Source organism: Sapajus apella, unplaced genomic scaffold (genome assembly GCF_009761245.1).
Source record: "Sapajus apella isolate SASKATOON/1434 unplaced genomic scaffold, GSC_monkey_1.0 scaffold7, whole genome shotgun sequence".
In the NCBI taxonomy this organism is placed as follows: Eukaryota; Metazoa; Chordata; class Mammalia; order Primates; family Cebidae; genus Sapajus; species Sapajus apella.
The window spans coordinates 37,632,232-37,656,447 of NW_022436947.1; the positions used below are offsets into that span (position 1 = coordinate 37,632,232).

A 24,216-nucleotide genomic window follows, 5' to 3' on the forward strand; every position below is an offset into this window, starting at 1 on the left:
GTAACTGGAAAATCTTACAACTACTGTAGTAGTCTTCTTTGGTCTGTCTGTGTAGTTATATATGTATTGTCTGTGTAATGTTTGTATAAAAGAGCTCTAATTTGTTTAAACAAAAATAAGTGCTTAAATATTTTGAAAGAAAAATAAAAACTGTAATGCCTTTTAGTTCCTGTAACTTTGGTAATCTTTGGGAAATAAAAACAGCTTTAAAGATTATTGATAAAATAAAGACATTTAGTTTAAATTTTGCAGGTCAGATATTAGGTTTGCTTCATATTTTTAAGGCCATAAACTGCTTGACTTTTGAAAATTGTTCAATTTATTTTGGAGACATTAAATTCTAAATAAGCCCTCAGCATATGTGAAATTAGCAATGCCCCTAGCTACGAAAAGAAGGTTATAAAGAAAGGAGATTTTGTATAAGAAAGGACTTGGATAGTAAATTCTTGTCCTAATGTAAAATGACTAGTTGTTTAAAAAAAGGGATGCTTAGGACAAGTGAGAAAGTCCAAGCATGTTGCAGATGGTCTGTGTAAGTCATGAAAGGATTCATAAGAGAAAATGTATGCACCAAACTGAAAGTTGCTAAGAATTACCATTATAACATGTATTTGAGACTACTGAAGAACTAGGTTTACATGCAAGGCATGTGAGAAGAATGCAATGTGTTTTTGGTAAGAGATTGTAAGAATGCATGGGAATGTAAATTTTTGCCTAGTTTAGAGGGTTAAAGGATTGTTTTAAATTAAATAGAATAAAGCTAAAGGTTTGAACAGGTTGAGGAAGGTTTGTAAAAATTAAGGTCGTAAAAGAAATTTTATGTGTGAAAATATTGACTAAATTTAAATGTGTATTATTCAGTTTTTCTGTCAATTGAACATTGACATAAAAGCACAATGGGGTTTTCTTAAAGCACAAATCTGCTTTTTAACAAAAATTAGTGAAAGGTTATAAAATGTTTATGGAAATCTGACCTTATGGTCAAACTGTTTAAGATTGGATAGATTTGTCTGTTAGGATTTATTAAAAATTGGTGTTGACATTAATAGTTCACTAATGCAAAGGTAAAATTTGATTTTCTCTCTTGAACAAGATTTTCATGTAATATTAAAAGATAATGAAGGATTTTTATTTGCCTTTTAAATATACTACCAAAAAAAAAAAAGAAGGAAGGAAAGAAAGGAAAGACAAAAGACAGATTGCTTGGAAAGCTAAGTCTTCCCTCTATTCAATGAGTAAAGGTTTTTGCCTTTCAAAAATTTTTTGAGCCATCATTTTGGCTAAATGACTGATTCATGGTGACCTGGAATTCCAGTTCATAATGTCAAGTGTTTAAAAACTTTAATATATTTAATTGGCTTCCCAAAATTAAATTTCAGCTTCAAAATGATCTTTTCTGACCTCTAACTTTGGAATGCTTCAGAAGGCCCCTGAAGAATCCAAAAGAGAAGTAAATGGAATTATTTAATATGTTAAGTTACATGAGAAGCATTGTCAAAATAAAAATAATGTTAAATCTCCAGACTATATTTTAGTGAATGATATTAATATATGTTCTAAACTTGTATAGTGCTGGGCATGGTGGCTCACACCTGTAATCTCAGCACTTTGGGAGACCAAAGAGGGCAGATCACCTGAGGCCAGAAGTTTGACACCAGCCTGGCCAACATGGTGGAACCCCGTCTCTGCTAAAGGTACAAAAAATTAGGTGGGCATGATGGTGAGTGCCTGTAATCCCAGCTACTTGGGAGGCTGAGGGGGAAGAATCACTTGAACCCAGGAGGCGGAGGTTGCGGTGAACTGAGATCGTGCCACTGCATTCCATCATGGGTGACGGAACAAGACTCTGTCTCAAAAAAAAATTGTATGGGATTTCTAAAATTCTAATATGCCTGAGTATATGCTACCAATCACAATTATAGTTATTATGTAAAGTTATGGTACACCACAGAAATAACCAAATTTTCTTGTGTGAAACTGCTAACCCAAGTAAAACAAAACATTAATTAAACCCAGGAAAATACTCTGTCAGATTTTCATATTAAACCAGCCACTAATGAAATTGTTTAGATATACAATTTGAACTCCACAGTCTAAGTCAAATTACCTATGATAACCATTAGTTATCAGTGCTATGAACCTAAATTGGAGAAACGGCTGGTATTCAAGATGACGTAAGTCCAATATTAAGCATAGACTCATGAAGAACCAGGAAGGCTGTCTTGTCCTTCCTGAGCCTTTAAAGCTTTTGTTATTAAAGGTTCTGCATTCCATGACTTATCATGGAAAAGATAAAATGATCCAAATTGAATATATTGACATAGTGACTTATCAATTGTGAAAATGTAGTTTAAAACCAATGTTTGGTTCCATATTCCTGGGAAGACAATCAAACCTTTGTGTACATTTGGCTATCCAATGGGTCATTTAAATATTTATAAAGGGAATTCATTTAATCGTCATTTTCAATGCATGTTTTATGTTATTACAATTATTATGCCACAGTATATTTTCAGTACATAAAGAAGGTTTTTATGGTTCACTGAGGACAATCAACCCCTTCACAATCTAGAACCTGAAGACTGGATCTTCTGAGAACATCAGAGAAAGACTGTCCTTGTCATCCATACTGCAACAAAACTTTGGAACCTTGAACCTTGGGTTCATAGTCTCACAACTGAGAAGGGTCCCTCCACACTTTTGGAACTGTACAACCATTGGAACCCTTAAGGTAAAACTAACCAGGAGAGTTTCTCCCCAGAAGAAGATGGCATCCTTGATGTGAACAGCTTTTCCCGAGATCATGGATCAAGACTTCTACTATCGTGAGGCTCTTACCTTTGAATATTTTTTCATTGTTTATGCCTCTATAAACAATATGAAAAGGGGTTTATTATGTGCACTTATAAGGTATACTTTTTTGTGTGTGAAGGATTTCTTTGCCAGCTTTATACATGAATAACTTTGTACTTTGATGGATAGAAGATGAAGGCCCAACATAGGTGAGAAACTTTAATGGTACGTAATGTTCCCTCATAATTAGCCAAAACTACTCTTAACCCACACCCACATCATGAGTTAAATAGAACATTGCCAGGAGGCCTTCACTATTCTAAAAGGACATCATTTGTTAGGTCCTTTTTCCATGGTTTAGAATAAAAGAGGAAATAATTAGAAATGTATCCCTTGTGATAGGCTATATAGCAGATTCTAATGTAAAGTCTATTGTGTAACAACAGATTTTTATTTATTGTAACAATAAATTTTCTTGTGAAAGTTATGCTAAATAATAGAATTGGCTAAACAGAAAAGTACCTGTGCAGCTGCTGGCACTTATGGCCTATAGGGAAATACATCAAATGTAGATTATAAAAATTAAGTTGTAGAGAATTAATGAAAAGATTACTTAAAGCAAGTAGACTCTTTATCTAGCTCATTCTTTAATCTATTTAATTTTGGTGATTTTGTTTACCCTTGGTAAGCAGCATCCTCTACACTCTTGGTGTTATCTTCCCTGTTAATCATAGTAATAGTCTCCCTGGTGCACTGTATTCTCACAAAGATTTTAAATGCTTGCATGCAGCCATCTGTAGAATGTCATATGGTCTGTCTTCAAACGGAGTGACAAAAGCTGAAAGAAATGTGCAACCATGAGGCTACTATAACCTTTGAATGATGTGGTGAAACTGGAAACTAAAATGGTGGTAATAGAGAGTGGCATGAAGGCCCTAAGTTTGGGTCACACCTTCATCTAAGTGAGAACCTGATGAAAAAGGGGAAATTTTTTTTTTTTTTTTTTTTGAGACGGAGTTTCACTCATGTTACCCAGGCTGGAGTGCAGTGGCGCAATCTCGGCTCACCGCAACCTCCGCCTCCTGGGTTCAGGCAATTCTCCTGCCTCAGCCTCCTGAGTAGCTGGGAAGGGGGAAATTTTTTTAAACAAAATTATGGGAGGCCATTGTTTTGGACCAAGGTTGTTCACTAGGCCCCAACAGGCCAAACCAAACTAAAATGGATTCATTCATGCTAAATGTGACATAATCAAACTAAGACTTTATGGAAACACATAGATTCTTGAAGAGACCAGATTTTGTTTTTCTCTTATAACCAGGACATTCCAGCATAAAAGAGGGACCCTCTACTTAGTCCTTGTTCCTCCCTTTACAAAACTCTCTGTTCTGTTATTTCCCAGTGTGTTTCAAGATCAAATAAGTACTCTTACAATGGTGATAGTGACATCAATAACTAAAGTTTTGGTCAATCTCTCAAAATTGAGAAAATGACCAAAAGGAGGAGTTGTTAAAGTGAACTAAATATGGCCCAAGAAGGACTCCCTGCTTCTATATTTGAGTCCTTGTGTACGAACTGTGACCTAGCTTTATAGGTAGACAAGATTGAAAACCTAACTAGGAGTATGTACCTGTAACAATAGCTGATACTTGACCAATCCCAGTAGCGATACTTCAACCATTCATATACCACTGAGTGTTCAAACTGTGTTCAAATAAGGCAAACACCAATCTGTAACTAGTCCAGCTGTTCTGTACCTCACTTCTGATTTCTGTACATCATTTCCCTTTTTTTTTGTCTGTAAGTCTTCTTCTACCATGTGGGTGCACTGGAATCTCTGTGAATCTGCTGTGACTCTGGGGTGCTGCCCAATTCATGAATCATTCATTGCTCAAGTAAACTCCTTTAAATTTAATTCCGTTGAAGTTTTTCTTTTATCAATGCCTATTTATAAAGGATAAATATGTCTCTTTACTTAGAGAGGAATGAATACAGGAAACTGTGAATAAGCCAAATAGTTAAAGAAAAAGTAGGAACTGCTCTCATAACAGTAGGAGGAAAGACATTTTCTTTCAAGTGTTCCAAGATGAAAGAATCAACCATTGTAAGGAGGAAATGAACTTCACAGACTTGATTTCCATTTCTTAGGATATGAAATCTCCAGATGGGCCTACTAATTACAGAAGAAGGCATATATAAAATTTTAAAAATCTTTTTATTATGGAAACATTTAAATATAACTCAAAAGTAGAAGGAATAGTATCATGATCATTCATCACCTAACTTGAACAATAATCAGCATTTTGCTAATCTTGTGAATTTATTCTCTCCTCCTCCATTTTTGCTGGAGTATTAGAAAGCAAATCCCAGAAATTACATTATACTTGAATGTGCATCTCTAATAGAAAATTATATATTTAGAGAATAGAAACACAGTGCCACTATCTTATGAATAAATAACAACAATTCCTGAATGTCATCTAGTGCTGATTATATTCAGATACATATTCTATATTTGAATTTCCCAAATTGTCTCAAAAATGTCTTTTTACATGTGGCCCTGTTCAAATTAGAAGCCATACAGAGTCCACATATTACCCTTGGTTGTTATGTATCTAACATCTTTTGTAATGGACAGGAATTCTTCTTGTCTTATTTTTTCCCCATGCGACTCATTTATTGAAGGAAACATAATTTGTTTTGTAAAATGTCCCACATTCTCACTGCTTCCTCTAGTGTCATTTTACTTGCTTTGTTTCCTGTATTTCCTGCAAGCTGGTAGTTAAATCTAGATGTTTGATTTCATACAGGTTCTCCCCCACCAACTTTTCTTAGTGACAAGAATATTGCATAGAGGTGTTGTGTTTTTCCTAGTGCATCACATCAGGAGGCACATAGATCTGGTTGATGCACTTTTATTGAATCTTGACACCTACAGATCTTAATATTATTGCTTATTAGTTGTATCCTGCAGAGTGCATATAATTGTTTCTGAATAACATTACCACAGAGCCACTAAGAATAAGACACTGAATGCAGTTTAAGAAGATTATACAGTTCTTTTTGCCTTTAAGATGTGTATATACAGGTTGGGTGTGGTAGCTTATGCCTGTAATCCCAGCACTTTGGGAGGCGGGTGGATTACCTGAGGTCAGGAGTTTGAGACCTGGGTGGCCAACGTGGTGAAACTCCATTTTTACTAAAAATGCAAAAAAATTAGCCAGGTATGGTGGCACATGCCTGTAATCCCAGCTTCTTGGGAGGCTCAGGCAGGAGAATGGCCTGAACCTGGAAGGCAGAGTTTGCAGTGACCTGAGATCACGCCATTACAGCCTGGGCAATGGAGGCGAGACTCCATCTCAAAAAAAAAAAAAAAAAAAAAATAGTATATGTCCTACCAGATATTTTCAGTAAAAATAATAATTTTTTATTTCCTAAAATAATTCTATCTTTGTATCAGTGGTCATTTATTTTTCTCTTTGATAAATACTTTTCCAATTATGTGTAACATTACATGATAGCAAAATCAAAACAATAAAATGAAGAATATTTAGAGTAGTATTGCATCTTTCCATTTCTTCCTTATTATTTTCCTTATTCTGTTCCTCTAGGTAACCAAGTTTAGTAGGTTTTTGTTTATTGTACCATTTTTTTTTTAAACATGAGCAAATATGCTGTATTCCTCTTCCTGTGACTTCTTAAACAAACCTAGAGACTGTAGTCTTCTGCACCTACTCACTCAATGTGTCCAGGAGATCACTTTCTTATACATATTGTACATCTCCTTGTACTTTTTTAGTTTAAAATATATTCTTTTACAGACAGGGTCTCTTTCACTCTTGCTGGAGTGCAGTGGCATGATCATAGTTCACTGTAACCTTGAATTCCTGAGCTCAAAAAATCCTCCTGCCTCAGCCTCCTGAGTAGCTGGGACTACTAGGTGTGAGCCACCATGCTCGAGTATTTTTTTTTTCCTTTTATACAAATAGAGTTTTGCTGTGTTGCCCAGGCTGGTCTCAAACTCCTGGTCTCAAGTGATCTTCCTACCTCAGCCTCCTAAAATACTAGGATTATAGGCATGACCCACTGCGCCTAGCCCTTTATACAACTTTTGAAATAATGCTATCACAGAGGAGCACCATGTAAAGAAACTCTAAAATGTAAATGAAAGATGTGGATTTGAAAAATCTTACTGATGTAACAAAGTTTAACTATGGAAAGAAAACTGAATCTTAGGACCCTTAGGAGCTGGAGTTTTAATCATTTGAGAGAGGCAGACGGTGCCTGGGCCCCAAACAAGAATCAATTGGTTGATAATCAGTTGGTTGATCCTGTATCCTTGTTGGCTCTGTACAGGTATTTCATTTCTTTTCAAATTGGGTACATTACTGTTATCTGAGAAGGCATCAAAATAAATATTACTGTAATCTGGAAGGAGTGAAAAATAGTGAAGTGTGGAAATAATGAAGATATGAACTAGATTCATATATTTTTAAGGGTAACATAATAATAGTTTGATATTTATGTATATTCTGTCTGATATTTATGCCATTTGAGGTGTTCTAAGGAATGGCTTTGTAAATTTGTAATTGTAGCTTAAATTATTTCAGGGATTTTACTTAATGAAGTTGGTAACAAACATTAACATGTTTAAGAAACATTGAGTTTCCAAAATTGTATTTATTAAATGTGTTTATTTATAAAAAGCCGTAAAGTACAAATGCTAGTATGTGTTTCTGTCCATGCACAAAAGCCCTTTAGGTTTTAGACTGTTTTGGGCCAGGCACTGTGGCTTGTGCCTGTAATCCCAACACTTTGGGAGGCCAAAGTGGGCAGATCGGTTGAGGCCAGGAGTTCAAGACCAGCCTGGCCAACATGGTGAAACCCCTTCTCTACTAAAAATAGAAAAATTAGCTGGGTGTGGTGGTGCACACCTGTAATCCCAGCTACTGGGGAGGCCAAGGCATGAGAATCACTTGAACTGGGGAGGTTGCAGTGAGCCAAGATTGTGCCACTGTGCTCCAGCCTGGGCAACAAACAGATCAAGACTCTGTGTCAAAAAAAAAAAAAAAAAAAAAAAAAGACTAAATAATTTGAGAAGATCAGAAAATAAGAAAAATGACTCCTCATGAAAAATTCATCACTTCATACCATGCCGTGCTGCTATATATAAAGATATGTTCTCTGTATTAAAGACATGGCTTATTTTTACTATTGCTATTACCTGTTAGGGCTTTTGAAAAATAAAAAAAAAATTAAAAAATCAGAGTTGGGAGGGATTTAAATTAGACCTCTCTATCCAACACGTTTATAGCCCCCATTCTATTTTGTTAGTATTATCCCAGAACAGCAGCTCCTAACCTTTTTGGTACCAGGGACTGGTTTTGTGTAAGACAATTTTTCCATGGACTGTGGTGGGGTGATGGGGGTGATTTAAGGATGAAACTGTTGCACCTCAGATCATCAGGCTTAAGTTAGATTCTCATAAAGAATGCACAACCTAGATTCTTCGCAAGTGCAGTTCACAGTGGGGTTCTTGCTTCTATGAGAATCCAGTGCTGCGGCTGATCAGGTGGCGCTTAGGAGGTAATGCTTCCTTGCCTGCTGTTCACCTCCTGCTGTGTAACCCAGTTCCTAACAGGCCGTGGACCTGAACCATTCTGTAGCCTGGGGGTTGGAGACCCCTATTCTAGAATGATACTGTGTAGGATATAAATGAAGTTCATTAATGAAGTAAAGGCATGGTACTTTATAATGTGGTGAATTATGTTAGGACAATTTTATATATAATCTTTTGATTCACAGGTTAACTGAGCAAAAAAGGGAATTGCCTACCAGAAGAAAGATAATATAATATTACAATATGCTGAAAGCTGAAAATTGTAACATAAAGTTAGTGATTTACATTTATTTTACATTTGGTTCTTACCAGATTCTTAATACTTTACTAGATACTTTAATTTGTAGGACTGAAACTTTTTTTTTCTATAGCTGTTGTTTAAATGCATTTTTTTTTACATATAGTAAATAGATAATATCTTACAAAGTTAAAAATTAATGGGACCAATTACTACTTATATTAAGGAGCCATAAATTTGATATCTGTCAAATCAACAGTAATGATTTATAATGATATTAAATTATTTTTTCATTTATTGCAATATTTCCCCAGGTCTCACCAGCCTGGGATACAAATAGGGTAATGTTAATAGGACTATCCCAGATTTCACTGCCTCTAGCTCTTGTCTTCATAACACAGGAGGTCAGTTTCCCCTTCAAGTTCTACTTGTTTGTGTTGGAGAATCCTAAAGCTGTTCCATGTGAATTCATGAATTCCTCTTAGTGTCTGTCTAGAATCTATGAGGCCATCTGAAGGGGAACTCTAGAACTGCCACCCTGTCCTTCCTAAGAGCCCCAGCATCTAGTTGAGCTGGTGCTCCAGGCTCTACACCTGCAAATGCTTAAGATGCCAAATACCTTTCCTTTCCCTTGGCCTGCTGGCTTTACTCAGACAATACTGGTTGGTCACACTTTTCACAAGATGCCATATTTTTCTGAAGACTGCTAATAACTCAAACTCATACTTCAAGACTAAAGCCACATTTGTTTACCTGTCGAAATATTACCACTTTGTGGCAGGAACTTAAACTTTTAATTCGTTTTCCTACCAACTTTGAAAGGAAATACCTTTCATAAAATGTTAACTTGGAGGATTGTATTATTTCAGAATTTGGCATAATGTAAGACATCTGTAATATTTTTTGATCACAGTAGTTTAAGTTTGCAAAATTTACTCCCATGAAATTTGATGGCTTTGTGCTTTGTGTGCTGCACAGTAGTGGGGGACATGCCTTTCCTTCACTTTGTATTGCACAAATAGTGCTGTGTGCCTCACAGGAGCAGTTCTTTTGGATTCTGTCTGCAGTTCTTTCTTCCCTAAGACTCAGATCCCCGATTCAGGTGGCAGAGACAGATGTCATGTGGCTCCCCACCCCCATCCCCATTCTAGTCTTTCTTTCTGAGGATAGGAAAAGAAAAAAAAACCTTTCTTGTCTCCTGTCTGTCAAAACAAAAATATTTAGAACTCGTGTGTGTGTGTGTGTGTGTGTGTGTGTGTGTGAGAGAGAGAGAGAGAGAGAGAAGGAGTAAGAGAATGCATGGAGAGAGAGGGTCTCACTCTGTTACCCAGGCTGGAGTACAGTGGCACAATCATAGCTTACTCACTGCAGCCTCCATCTGAGCTCCAGTGATCCTCCCGCCTCAGCCTCCCAAGTTGCTTTTGCACACCACCTCACCCAGCAAATTTTTAAAATTTTGGTATAGACAGGGTCTCACTATGTTGCTCAGGCTACTCTCTAAGTCTTGAGCTCAAGGGATCTTCCCACCTCAGCCACCCAAAATTTTGGGATTGCAAGTGTGAGCCACCATGCCCGGCTGACTTTTAGAACTTAATATTAGACAGGCCCAGGTAACAGAATCCATTAGATTTAGGCCAGTGTTATCCTGCTTCCACACCTCATACTCATTAAATGTTCAAAAAATATAGAAAAGGAGAAGGAAAAACTAAAACTTTTTTTTTGTAGCTATTGAAATCCTCACATAAACTGAGTTTGCAATGCAAATATACGGTCCTTGTTTGGATTCTAGATTAAACAAACTGTATGAGATATTTGGAGGACAATTCCAGAGAGTTGGCTGTGGCACGGGTACAATGATATTAAGCAATTACTGGTAATTGTCTAAGATGGGGTAATGGAATTATGGTTGTAATAAAAATGTACTCATTTTTTAAAAGATGGATAAGATTTTGGGGATGAAGCGTCATGATGTCTTAATTTATATACTTTAAAATAGAAAAAACAAGTATGGCAGAATGTTGACAATGTTAAACATGGAATTTGGGTATAAGGTGTTAGTTTTCTTTCTAGTAAGTTTGAAATTTTAAATCTTTTTTTCCTCCAACCTTGGCAGAGGAATGAAATTTTTTAACAAACTTTTTTTTAAGGACGGGGTTGTAATCATACTACATATAGCATCTTTTCAAAAAGAAATCAGTTTTGTATTTCACTTCTTTTTCTCTCTTAATCTATAAAAGTATGTTTCCTTGAAACTAGTGTGTGTGCTATTACATGCTGCTGGAACTCAGCTTAAAAAGTGGGCCTTAACATTCATCTGTCCCCAGTGTACGTGAAGGATAAGACATACTCTCAGTAATAATAGTGACTCATCCTAGAGAGGGTGAGAGTGGAGGACTAAGGAATCCGGGGAAGTGAGCCTGAGTAGTTTATAAGAAGTTGCACAGGTGATTCTAACTGGCTTCTTTGTAGGCCACTGGCCTAAAAAAGTAGCGTCAAACTCTAAATATTACAAAACTTCTTTCACAACTGATTTGTTATTTATTTACAGATTCCTACTCTTTAACTTTAAAAATCATCTCTTATGCTAGATTTTTTTTCTTTTATTTCCAGACTAGAAATTAACCTTATAATGTACCTGGGCTCTTAGAAATCGTATTGTGATGCACTATCCATTCGTCTCTCACTTTATTTATAACTACAGGTGTCTGGGGACAGCAGCACTTGTGGTGTGAATGTTATGTGAGGGCACTCTGAGGTCATCTATAGCCAGCACTAACGTGCTGTTTATCCACTGACTTCCCCACAAAGTTGTTGCCAGAATCTTTTCCCCTTTGTTTGTGGTAGTCAGATGGCAGAGAATTGACCTGCATCTAGACAGTTTTCTAATTCTGTTGACTGATCAGTACATACGTATATGTTGAGCCCCTACTCTGTGCATAGCGCTGCCAGCTGGAATTAAAAGGTGAGAGGAAGAATATTTTCCAATCACAAGAAGTTAAACAACGTACAATGACTATGAAGCGTGGAAAGTCATTGTATATGAAGGGTGGCTGGAGTGTGGATGGTGGAAACATGAATGTAGGAAGTGAAGCCATGTGCGACTAAGTGGTCCAGACGTGCCCAATGGTTGGATTGGCCAGAGATTTCTTAGAGCTGCAGTGGAGTCAACACATGCCACCCCCAAGTGGGGAATGGGGCATTAGTGGGCTGGAGTCCTCTTGCACACCAGTCCTTTGGAGATGCTCTCTTAAAGTTGCTTTTCTCTGTGAAGAAAACAAGAGGATACCTGTAATAATAATAAGGAAAAATCATGATTTTAATTGTTTCTTTCCCTCCCTCCCTCCCTCCCTCCCTCTCTTCCTCTCTTCCGCCCTCACTTCCTCCCTTCCTTCCTCTCTTTCTTTCAAACTGGAGAACAATAAATGTAAAATTAAACTAAAAACTGATGAAGAGAAACTCTTAAAAAAGGAATATTAGAACAACAAAAATCCTGGTATATTGTAAATTGTGAATTAATGAGGATTTAAACTACTTCTTTCAACAATAGAATAGAAAATGCTTTTATGCTGTTTTAAAGAGTTGATCATCAGGAAAGAAAACTTGAGTTCAAATGGTACTTGCTGAATTTTAATAATTCTTTTCAAAGTCATTATTACTATAATGTTTTAAATGACATTCATTTGATCATATACTCATATTTTTATGACCTATATCATTCACTGTAGTTATTTAGGACTTTTCAGGTAATATCATCTAAAAAGAATCAGGCTCATGAAATTTAGGGACCTACAGTAGTACTGAAAAATTGTAATGTTAATGAGATTGTCTGCCTCTGCTACCTCATTCCCTTCTTGTTTTTTATCCTGCCTGTTGTAATATCCTCGGGACTCCTTCTTTACTCATCTGGATTCCTTTCTTGTATAAAAATCTGAATTTAGTGAAGAATGACTTGAATCATTTATGTTTTCCCTCACTGTAGGGATAATTTGCATTTAATCTCTATCAAAAGTGAGGATTTTCTTTTCTTTCTTTTTTTTTCTTTTGTGACAGACTCTCACTCTGTCACCCAGGCTGGAGTGGCAGTGGTGCGATCTCTGCTCACTGCAACCTCTGCCTCCCGGGTTCAAGCGATTCTCCTGTCTCAGTCTCCCGAGTAGCTGGGACTACAGGCTCACACCACCACTCCTGGCTAATTTTTTGTATTATAGTAGAGACTGGGTTTCACCGTTGCCCAGACTGATCTCAAACTCCTGAGCTCAGGCAGTCTGCCTGTTATGGCTTCCCAAAGTGCTAGGATTACAGACGTGTGCCCTCATGCCTGACCAAAAACTGAGGATTTTCAAATGTCATTAAACATGAGGTAGAATATCAGGGGGCCTATGGGCCTTTCTTGTATGCCTAAAATAAATTTATAATGAATATGTGTACGCCATATCTGTTTATTTAACAAAGTATTTACAGCAGTGTGCAAAGGAGAAAACATTTGCCTTAGAAAAGTAGAATTCAGAATTTCTGACTGTTGGTATAGATTTCAACCGAACTTATTTATATAACAAATAGATGTGACCATATGTTTGTATATCTATATAGTAAGCAAGGTGGCAATAAAATAAGAGGAAAACCTAACACCGTTAACACTTAACAGTAGCCATGTGCAATAATAAATGTGTTAATATAATAGTATCTTTACTTATGAAAGAATGCACAGAAGGTATAGATGATTTCAGTTAGCTAGTGCCACGTTATTGTGAATAGTTGTAAGCGATAAATTTGCATCTCTTTAAGTATATTCCATGGTTTAGACTTTTAATTTATGTGGTTTTCCTATTCCTGCTTGGTAAATGAGGAATTCCTCTATGTTGAAAAGAGAATCTCAGTTTACATATACCCTTGGGAAGATCATTCTGTTTGATTCAGAATGATTGAGAAAATCATTCCATTTTAATGGTGAACAGCAGACCTGCAATTCTATGCTATTATAAATATAGCTTACCATAACAATACCATAATGCTTACCTTAAAATGCTTCAAACTAAGTGGGATGTAATGGGAAAATGTATTAAGCTGTGATTTTAACTTAAAAAAATAGCTTATAGGCATACACAAAATTCCAAAACATAAATGGTATGTAGTTTTTTCCACCCATTCCTGTCTCTAGCTGCCCAGTTCCCTTCCTTCTTGGCATCCATTGCTCTCTTTCTTGAGTATCTTGCAGAGGTAGCCTGTGCATTCCATTTATTTCTAATATTCATTATTTCAATTATTTATTTACTTTAGATGACTCCAGAATTGATGATAAAAGCATGTAGCTTTTATACTGGACATTTAGTAAAGACTCATTTTGGGTAAGAATATGATTTTTATAAGCAATTTCTTCCTCTTTATGTTTTTATTCTTGATGTTTTTCAGACAAAGAAAAATTAACTTTTGGCCAGTTGTGCTGATTTTATCTATTTAATCATGATTCTACCATTTGATGTTATGTATTTCTTTCATATTTACTCAGCTTTCACTTAGTTAAGATATATATTTTACTTCTTTGATGTGTTACTATCTTTTCCTAAAAAATAAAACTTTAAAATTAAAAGTATAGTTTCACAATTCACTTATCTGAAACCCTTGGAGCCAAATATGTTTTGGAATTTAGATTTCCTTTTAAACTAGACATCATTTGGTGGTTCTTATGGTAAATTGGAGTTATGACAACATGATTTTATTCCATGATTTCTTTATTTTATCCAAAAAGAAATATGACTGTCATATAATGTCCATTTTTCTCTATAACTATTAGGAATTCCTCAGGTCATACCCAATTTGTAGAAGTTTTTTTCTATGCTGTGTCTTTTGAGATCATAAAGGAGATATCATTCTTTGTTCCTCGTAATTTATTTACTGATATATTACCCTAATATCAAAAAATTTTTTTAATGTTTTCTGCCTGCAGCACTTGGAGAGACATCACTCATGCAAATCAAAATGTTGTCCTGGCTGATAAAATGAACAGAGCAGTGACACGTTACAATTTCAGACTTCAAAAATCTGTATTTCATCACTGGCACTCTTATATAGAAGACCAGAAAGAAAAACTTAAAAGTAAATTTTTACATAGCAGCAATTACTTTTTGTATCCATTTATTGAAATAATTAAAATACAGTTAGGCATAGTTTGTATACTTAGAGAACCTATCATTTTTATGTCTAGAGAATTGTCATGAAATGAAGGTAGAGCCACTAATTTAAAAATACTTAAATGAGATTTGTCTCAAAGAATTTTATTTTAATAGGAAACGGGCATATTAAAAATTACGTCTAGTGTGCATTTGTGAATACATGAATATAAATAGAATCTACTATGAGCTTTTTTGCATAATAGAGAGCTGGATGGGTACCAAATAGTATGGACAGGTAGCAGAATTGAGAGGTTTATTTTTATGGAGAGGTTTATGCTTTTTACAAATATTACATTTAATGTATATATGAGGAAACTTTAAATATCATTTTCTCTTAAGACGTCGGGGGTTATACTGGGTGACTGGGAGGTACCTTCATGTGATCAGTGCCCACTCAGTATAATCTCCAAGAACTCCTGCCTTCCACTTAGATTTTTTTTTTGCAGCTCTCCAGATAATAACTTGTTTATGGCTGTTGCAAACCAGAGAATCATTTCTTTTTGACTGGCTGTGGTTGGTACCTCAGTCAGAGTGGACCCTCTGAAGATTTAGGAACTGGTTAATGGTAGGACATAAAATTAAATTCAAAGGCATTGGATCTAAATGCTACCTTATGACTGTATTTCTTATGAAAAAGTTTAGAAGTTCTGGTTTTACAGAGAACAACCTTGTTAAAAAAAAAAAAAAAGAAATGATACATGTCTTGACATTTCTATTGCAGCTATTACTTCTTAATTTCTAAGGGCAAAGGTGATTTTCCATGTTAATAAGCTCTGGAAAGTACTAATACTATCAAAAGTAATTAATTTCAAGTGTAAATAAAACCAAACAAAAATGATCAGATGCAACATTGGCTCATATTATAAACATTATAGAATATTAAATCACTTTGTGTTTTTTTTGAAATAGCTATAACTATTAATATATACAGTAATCTAGTAAATTTCCTTCAGATATGGTATTGCGGATACAACGGATCATCTATTGTCACAAGCTAACCATTATTCTAACAAAATGGCGGAATAGAGCAAGATATAAGAATAAAAAGAAAGAAGATGAGCTGGTATTGTATATTGAAACAGTTTTTTAAGAATCTGAATTTTTCAGTTATATTCATGTTGCCTCAAATAATAATGGAAAAATACTAAAATCCTGAATATAATGTACTTTTGATGGGATTCTTGTTCTTTTTTTTTTTTTTTGAGACAGAGTTTTGCTCTTGTTTTTGTTCTTGTTGCCCAGGCTGGAGTGCAATGGTGCGATCTTGGCTCACTGCAACCACCACTTCCTGGGTTCAAACGATTCTCCTGCTTCGGCCTCCCGAGTAGCTGGGATTACAGGCACCCGCCACCACACCCAACTAATTTTTTTGTAATTTTAGTAGAGACTAGGTTTCACCATGTTGGCCAGGCTGGTCTTGAACTCCTGACCTCAGGTGATCCGCCCACCTCGGCTTCCCACAGTGCTGGGATTATAGGCACGAACCACTGTCTCTGGCTAGGATTCTTGTTCTTTAACTTAATAATTTAAAATTTACCTCAGCTATTAGCATATCATTACTTAATATTGGTTTAGTATGCTCAAAGTGACACTACAGTCAGCTGTGGAAACACACTGGATATTTTTTTGTAGTTATGTTACTTAGTAGGCAATATTTTATAAATATTTTTGAAATACAAAGTAAGGGTAAATAGCAAAGAGAATGTGGAGTGAAGTTAAATCCCCTTCTTTTGTGGTTGCCCCATGGATCAATGCCCCCAGTTACCTGAATTTAGTTCAGATGTCGAGACTGACAATAGCACACATACACAGCAAAAAAGTATGAGATTTATTACTTACATGTGCTTAATACAATGCTAGAGCCCACACTGTGCTTTAATCATCTCAGAGGTTACTTGAGATGCTCTCTAGAAGTTTATAATCTCTGGGTTTTGAGCTTGTGGTCTTGTAGGCTGCCCTCTAGGCTTTGCCTTTTGTGAACTACCTTTTCAATGTTGCCAGTGAAACAGCTCTACTTTGGGTACCTAACACTATGTTAGTCTGCTCATTCAGTGCTTTCTACCACTTTGTATATTAAGCTAGTGTTTTGATCACTGCCCTCTATGCCTGATCACTGATTCTCTAGTAGTGAAATAGGTAACTGCATGACTAGTCTGCCCCTGTGCATCCCCTTCAGCTAAACATCCCTGAATACAAAAATTAGCTGGGCATGGTGACAGGCACCTGTATTCCCAGCTACTTGGAACCTGAGTCAGGAGACGTGCTTGAACCCTTGAGGCGGAGGTTGCAGTGAGCTGAGATCACACCACTGCACTCCAGCCTGGGCAACAAAAGCGAAACTCTGTCTCAAAAAAAAAAAAAAATCCCTGAGAGCAGACAGTATTCTTAGTCTTCCCATATGGTGAGCATAATGTTTTGCACACAGTAGTTGATATATATACTCTAATAATATCTTTAATATATATGTGTATTATATAGTTAATTTGGTGTTTAGAGAACATTTTCCTTCTAGATACATGATTTATTGACCTAACAATCATTCTACATTCACTTAAGTGGAGAGAGGATAGCAGGTGTATGCTGGGAGCAGAGGCAGGGAACAACTGTGTGTCAAGTGCACCGCATGTGTTTTTCCTCAAACTCTAATATGTATGTGTATATGCACAACACACATATGTCTACACATGCACACACACACACATACACATGTAAATATTACATCAGTATTGTGTGTACATGTTTATGACTGAAATACCACCCTTATTTATTACACAGTTTTCAGAAGCATATCAAAAGCTGAAATGGGGTCTTCCTGTGACAATAAATTTGGCAATTTCCCAAATACATTACTTCTGTTTTTTCTTTTTTTGTTATCTGTATGTCAGTCACCTTCACTTCATGTACCAAATACCAGCTTTTTAATTGCCAGAGCCTTGACTTTGTTGGTCTCACTTTCTCATCTATGAAAGATGAGACTAAATCAGCCTTTCAAGGTGACTGCCTGTGCCAGTGTTTTACGACAACTAATGCAAATGATCTGTAATACTTTGGTGGTTCAGAGAACATTGAACCTGCTTATGAAAAATTACAGTTTATGTGGTAATGATGATCATAAATAATGTTTAATTGGTGCTATCCTTGTGTTAAGCACTGTGCTTTATGTCTGTCATCTCTTTTGACCCTGATAGCAATTCCATGCAATTTTAAAATTATTTACATTGCAGATATCAAAACATGAGCTTCAATTGAAAAAATGGAGAAATAGGTTACTACTCAAAGGAGCTTCTGCAGGAAAATCCAATCTTCCTGAACAAAGTTCTTCTGAAGTCTGTCTTGTAGGTGAGACTCCAGAATGTGACATTTCACAGTTACCTGAAAGAGCAATATTGCAGGTTTGTATGAATTCAGTATACATTATATACTATAATCCTACTCAATGTATTGCATTGAGTTAGAATAAGGATATTTTTGCCCATTATTTCTTCCTTTACAAATTACCTGCTCTTATCTTGTCTGTTTTTACATTGTAATTCCTATAACTTCCTTATTGGTTTGTAGTAGCTCTTTATATTGGCAATATTAGCCCTCTGGAATATATTTGGAGATTTTTTCCCCTATGCTTGATGTTTGCGTTTAGTTTTGCTTGTGGAGTCTTTTGATGATAGATTTTATTTATTTATTTATTTATTTATTTATTTCTGAGACAGAGTTTCACTCTTCTTGCCCAGGCTGGAGTGCCGTGGTGCAATCTTGGCCCACCACAACTTCTGCCTCCCGAGTTCAAGCAATTCACCTGCCTCAGCCTCACAAGTAGCTGAGGTTACAGGTGCTCGCCATCACGCCTGGCTAATTTTTTGTAATTTTAATAGAGACTGGATTTCACCATGTTGGGCAGGCTCATCTTGAACTCCTGACCTCAGGTGGTCCACCCGCCTCAGCCTCCCAAAGTGCTGGGATTACAGGCATGAGCCACCGTACCCGGCCGATGACAGAAATTGTAAAGCTTTGTGTAATAAGTCTGTCATTCTTGCCATAATTATTTCTCTCTCTCTTTTTTTAACTTTTATTTTAGGTTCAGGGAGTACATGTGCAGATTTGTTATATATAGGTAAATTGTGTGTCATAGGGTTTGTTGTACAGATTATTTTGTCATCCAGGTAATAAACCAAGTATCCAATAGACACTTTTCTGATTCTCACACCATCCTCCTACCCTTCACCCTCAAGTAGATCCTAGTGTCTGTTGTTCCTTTCTTTGTGTCTATATGTACTTAACAGTTTAGCTCCCACTTGTAAGCATGAATGTGCAGTATTTGGTTTTCTGTTCCTATGTTAGTTTCCTTAGGATAATGGTCTCCAGCTCCATCTAATTTGCTGCAAAGGACATGATCTCATTCTTTTTTATGACTGCATAGTATTTCATTGTGTGTGTGTGTGTGTGTGTGTGTGTGCGTGTGTGTGTGTGCGTGTGTGTGTGTATACATATATACATACACCACATTTTTAAAAATCCAGTCCACCATTGATGGGCATTTAGGTTGATTTCATGGCTTTGCTATTGTGAACAGTGCTGTGATACGCATATGCATGCGTTGTCTTTATGGTAGAATGATTGATATTCCTTTGGGCCTATACCCAATAATGAGATTGTTGGGTTGAATGACAATTCTGTTTTATGTTCTTTGAGAAATTGTCAAACTGCTTTTCACAATGGCTGAGCTAATTTACATTTCCACCAGCAGTGTGTAAGCATTCCCATTCCTCTCCAACCTTGCCAGTATCTGTTGTTTCCTGACTTTTTAATAATAGCCACTTTAACTGGTGTGAGATGGTTATCTCATTGTGGTTTTAATTTATATTTCTCCAATGATTAGTGATGTTGAGCATTTTTTTGTATGCTCATTGGTTGCATGTATGTCTTTTTTTGAGAAGTGTTTATGTGCTTTCCCTACTCTTTTAATGGTATTGTTTTTTTCTGGTAAATTTGTTTAAGATCCTTATAGATTCTGGATATTAGACTTCTGCTGGATGTATAGTTCCCAATTTTTTTTTTTTACCATTCTGTAGATTATCTGTTTACTCTGTTGATAGTTTCTTTTGCTGGTAGAAGCTCTTTTGTTTAATGAGGTCCCATTTACCAATTTTTGTTTTTGTTGCAATTGCTTTTGGCATCTTCATTATGAAATTTTTGCCAAGTCCTGTGTCCAGAATGGTATTTCCTTGGCTGTCTTCCAGGGTTGTTGTAGTTTTAAGTTTTACGGTTAAGTCTTGGATTTATCTTTAGTTGACTTTTGTATATGGTGTAAGGAAGGGGTCCAGTTTTAATATTCTGCATATGGTTTGCCTGTTATCACAATATCATTTATTGAATGAAGAGGTATTTCCCTGTTTCTTGTTTTCCTTGATTGTATAGATGTGTGTCATTAGTTCTAGGCTCTTTATTCTGTTCCATCTGTCTATATGTCTGCTTTTGTGCCAGAATCATGTTGTATTGGTTACCATAGCTTTGTAGAATAGTTTGAAGTTGGGTAATGTGATGTCTTCAGCTTTTTTCTTTTCACTTAGGAATTCTTTTTTTTTTTTTTTGAGACAGAGTCTCACTATGGTGCCCAGGCTAGAGTGCAGTGGTATGATTTTGGCTCACTGCAACCTCTGCCTCTCTGTTTCAAGTACTTCTCCTTCCTCAGTCTCCTGAGTAGCTGGGATTATAGATGTATACCACCACTGGTTAATTTTTGTATTTTTAGTAAAGATGAAGTTTCACCATGTTGGCTAGGCTGGTCGCAAACTCCTGACCTCAGGTGATCTACCCACTTCAGCCTCCCAAAGTGCTGGGATTACAGGCATGAGCCACCACGCATGGCCCACTTAGGATTACCTTGGGTATTTGGCCCCTTTTTTGGTTTCATATGAATTTTAAAATATTGTTTTCTAATTCTGTGAAAAATGTCATTGGTAGCTTGACAGGAATAGCATTGAATCTGTAAATTGCTTTGGGCAGTATGGCCATTTTAACAATATTGATTCTTCCTATCCATGAGCATGGATTGTTTTTCCATTTGTTTGTGTCATCTCTGTTTTCTTTCTTTCAGTGTTTTGTAAATCTTGTTGTAGAGGTCTTTCACCTCCTTGGTTAGCTATATTTCTATTTATTTTATTCTTTTCTGTGGCTCTTGTGGATGAGATTACATTCTTTATTTGGCTTTCAGCTTGGATGTTTTTGGTGTATAGGAATGCTACTGATTTTTGTACATTTATTTATTTATTTATTTATTTATTTTTTTTTGAGACAGAGCCTCACTCTGTTACCCAGGCTGGAGTGTAGTGGTGTGACTCAGGCTTACTGCAACCCCTACTTCCTGGGTTCAAGCAATTCTCATGCCTCAACCAGCCAGATAGTTGGAATTCAGGCATGGGCTACCAAACCCAACTGTTTGTTTTTGTTTTTGTTTTTTTGGAGACGGAGTCTTGCTCTGTCGCCAGGCTGGAGTGCAGTGGCACAATCTCGGCTCACTGCAACCTCTGCCTCCTGGGTTCAAGCGATTCTTCCGCCTCAGCCTCCTGAGTAGCTGCGACCACAGGCACGTGCCACCATGCCCGGCTATTTTTTGTGTTTTTAGTAGAGACAGGGTTTTGCTATGTTGGCCAGGCTGGTCCCGAACTCTTGGCCTCAAGTGATCCACCTGCCTCAGCCTCCCAAAGTGCTGGGATTACTGGCATGAGCCACTGTGCATGTACAGTGATTTTGTATCCTGAAACTTGTTGAAGTTATTTATGAGATCAAGGAGCTTTTGGGCAGAGACTATGGGGTTTTCTAGGTATAGAATCATATTGTCTACAAACAATGAGTTTCACTTTCTCTCTTCCTATTTGAGTACCTTTTATTTCTTTCTATTGCCTGATTTCTCTGGCTAGGACTTCCAGTACTAAGTTGAATAGGAGTGGTGAGAGAGGGCATCCTTGTCTTGTTCTGATTTTCAAGGGGAATGCCTTCAGCTTTTGCCCATTCAGTAGGCTGTTGGCTCAGGCCTATAATCCCAACACTTTAGAGGGCCAAGGCTGGCAGATTAGCTAAGGTCAGAAGTTTGAGACCAACCTGGACAACATAGTAAAACCCTGTCTCTACTAAATAAAAAAAAATAGCCAGGTGTGGTGGTACACGCCTGTAATTTCAGCTACTTGGGAGGCTGAGGCACGAGAATCGCTTGGACCCAGGAGGTGGAGGTTGCAGTGAGCTGAAATTGTGCCACTCCATTCCATTCTGGTTCACAGAGTGAGACCCTGTCTCAACAAACAAAAAATGGCTGGGTATGGTGACTCACACTTCTAATTCTAGCACTTTGGGAGGGCAAGGCGAATGGATCACGAGGTCAGGAATTTGAGACCAGCCAGACCAGCATGGTGAAACCCATTCTATACTAAAATACAAAAATTAGCTGGACATGGTAGCCCGTGCCTGTAATACCAGCTACTCAGGAGGCTGAGGAAGACGAATTGCTTGAACCTGGGAGGCAGAGGTTGCAGTAAGCCAGGATTGTGCCACTGCACTGCAGCCTTGGCAGCAGAACAAGACTCTGTCTCAAAAAAAAAAAACCCCAGAACTCATTAAAATTAAAACAACAGCAAAAAAAAAAAAAAAGAAAGAAAGAAACCCAAAACACACACACACACACACACACTCGCTCTTAAACAGAAATCCTAGAAATGAGAAATGCATTTGCTGAACTGAAAAATGCATTAGAGGTCTTGATAGCAGAATGGATCAAGCAGAGAAAAGAATCAGTGAGTACAAAGACAGGGAATGTGAAAATATGTAGTCAAAGGAGAAAAAAGAGAAAGAATGAAAAGGAATGAAGAATGCTTACAAGATATAGAGGATAAACTTTAAAGAGCAAATATGTGAGTGACTGGCATTCAAAGGGAGTTGAGAAACAGCAAGGGATAGAAAGATTATTTAAAAAAATAATAACAAAACTTTCCAAACCTAGAGAAAGATATAAATATCCAAGTACAGGAAGGTTGAGATCACCAAATAGATTCAACCCAATTAAGACTACCCCAGGGCATGTAATCAACTCGTAAAGGTCAAGGATAAAGAGGATTCTAAAGCAGCAAGAAAAAAGAAGGAAATAACACATAAAGGAGCTCTGGTTTGTCCAGAAACTGCAAACAGTGGAAACCATATATGCCAGAGGGGAGTGGGACAGCATATTTAAATTGCTGAAGGGAAAAAACTGCTAAATGAGAATACTGCATTCAACAAAGCTTTCTTTCAAACATGTAGAAGAGGTAGTCTTTCCCAGACAACCAAAAGCTTAGATAATTCATCAACACCAGAGGCATCTTACAAGAAATACTAAAGGGAGTTCTTCAATCTGAAAGAATAGGACACTAAAGTGCAAAAAGAAAACATTTGAAGGTATAGAACTCACTGGCAAAAGTAAGTATTCAGACAAATTCAAAATCTTCTAATACTGTGTTGCAGTGTGCAATCCCCTCATCTCTAGTATGAAGCCTAAAGAATAAATCTATTGAAAATAATAACTACAGCAACTTAAGATATAGACAATATAAAAATAATTGAATTCAGACAACAAAAAGCCAAAATGTGTAGTAGATTGAGTTAAAGTGTAGAGCTTTTAAGTTTTTCCTTTGTTTCTTTTTTTTTTGTGATCAAAGTTAAGTTGTAATCTGTTTAAAATAACTTATTTCTATAAGATGTTTTTGTAATTCTCATGGTAACTACAAAACTAAAAGCTATAATAGATACACTAAAAATAAAGAGCAATGAATTAAAACATAACATCAGAGAAAAAAAATCACAAGCACAAAAGAAAACAGTAGAAAGGAGGAAAGGAGAGGAGTTTCCAACAACCAGAAGACAAGTAACAGAATGGCAGTAGTCAGTGCTTACCTATTATTGTGTTAGTTAGGGTTCTCCGGTGGGACAGAACCAATAGGATATATGGATATATAAAAGGGAATTTAGTAGGGAAAATTGGCTCCCATGATTATGAGGTGAAGTCCCACAATAGGCTATCTGCAAGCTAGGGAAAGAGAGAAGCTAATAGTGGCTCAGTCCAAGTCCAAAAGCCTCAAAACTAGGGAAGATGACAAGATAACCTTCAGTCTGTGGCCAAAGACCCAAGAGCCCCCAGGAAGCCACTAGTGAAAGTCCCAGAGTCCAAAGGCCAAAGAACCTGGAGTCCGATGTCCAAGGACAGGAGAGGAAGCAAGTGTTCAGCAGGGAAGAAGAAAGAGAACCAGAAGACTCAGCATGCAATTTTATCCCACTTCCTTCTGCCTGCTATGTTCTAGCTGTGCTGGCAGCCAATAGGATGGGGCCCATGTTGAAGGTGGGTCTTCCTCACCCAGTCCACTGAATTAAATGTCAGTCTC

At 36.7% G+C, this 24,216-nt stretch overlaps 1 protein-coding gene across 17 annotated transcripts in view; it reads left to right on the plus strand.

The window, feature by feature from the left end:
* The window catches only part of FBXL13 (F-box and leucine rich repeat protein 13), a 262,519-nt gene that overhangs the window by 24,870 nt on the left and 213,433 nt on the right, over positions 1-24,216 (plus strand). For 10 of the 17 annotated variants that reach the window (XR_004268363.1, XM_032276371.1, XM_032276367.1 and 7 more), the window contains 4 exons: positions 13,926-13,993; positions 14,593-14,741; positions 15,772-15,881; positions 18,043-18,210. Coding sequence is in view for 16 of the 17 variants with exons in the window: in XM_032276371.1 (XP_032132262.1) it covers positions 13,926-13,993; positions 14,593-14,741; positions 15,772-15,881; positions 18,043-18,210 (495 nt within the window). In the remaining variant the exon portion in view is untranslated. Of the gene's footprint in view, positions 1-1,772; positions 2,826-13,925; positions 13,994-14,439; positions 14,510-14,592; positions 14,742-15,264; positions 15,384-15,771; positions 15,882-18,042; positions 18,211-24,216 lie in introns of those variants that run through there. The other 7 variants (XM_032276377.1, XM_032276380.1, XM_032276373.1 and 4 more) reach the window with 6 other exon arrangements.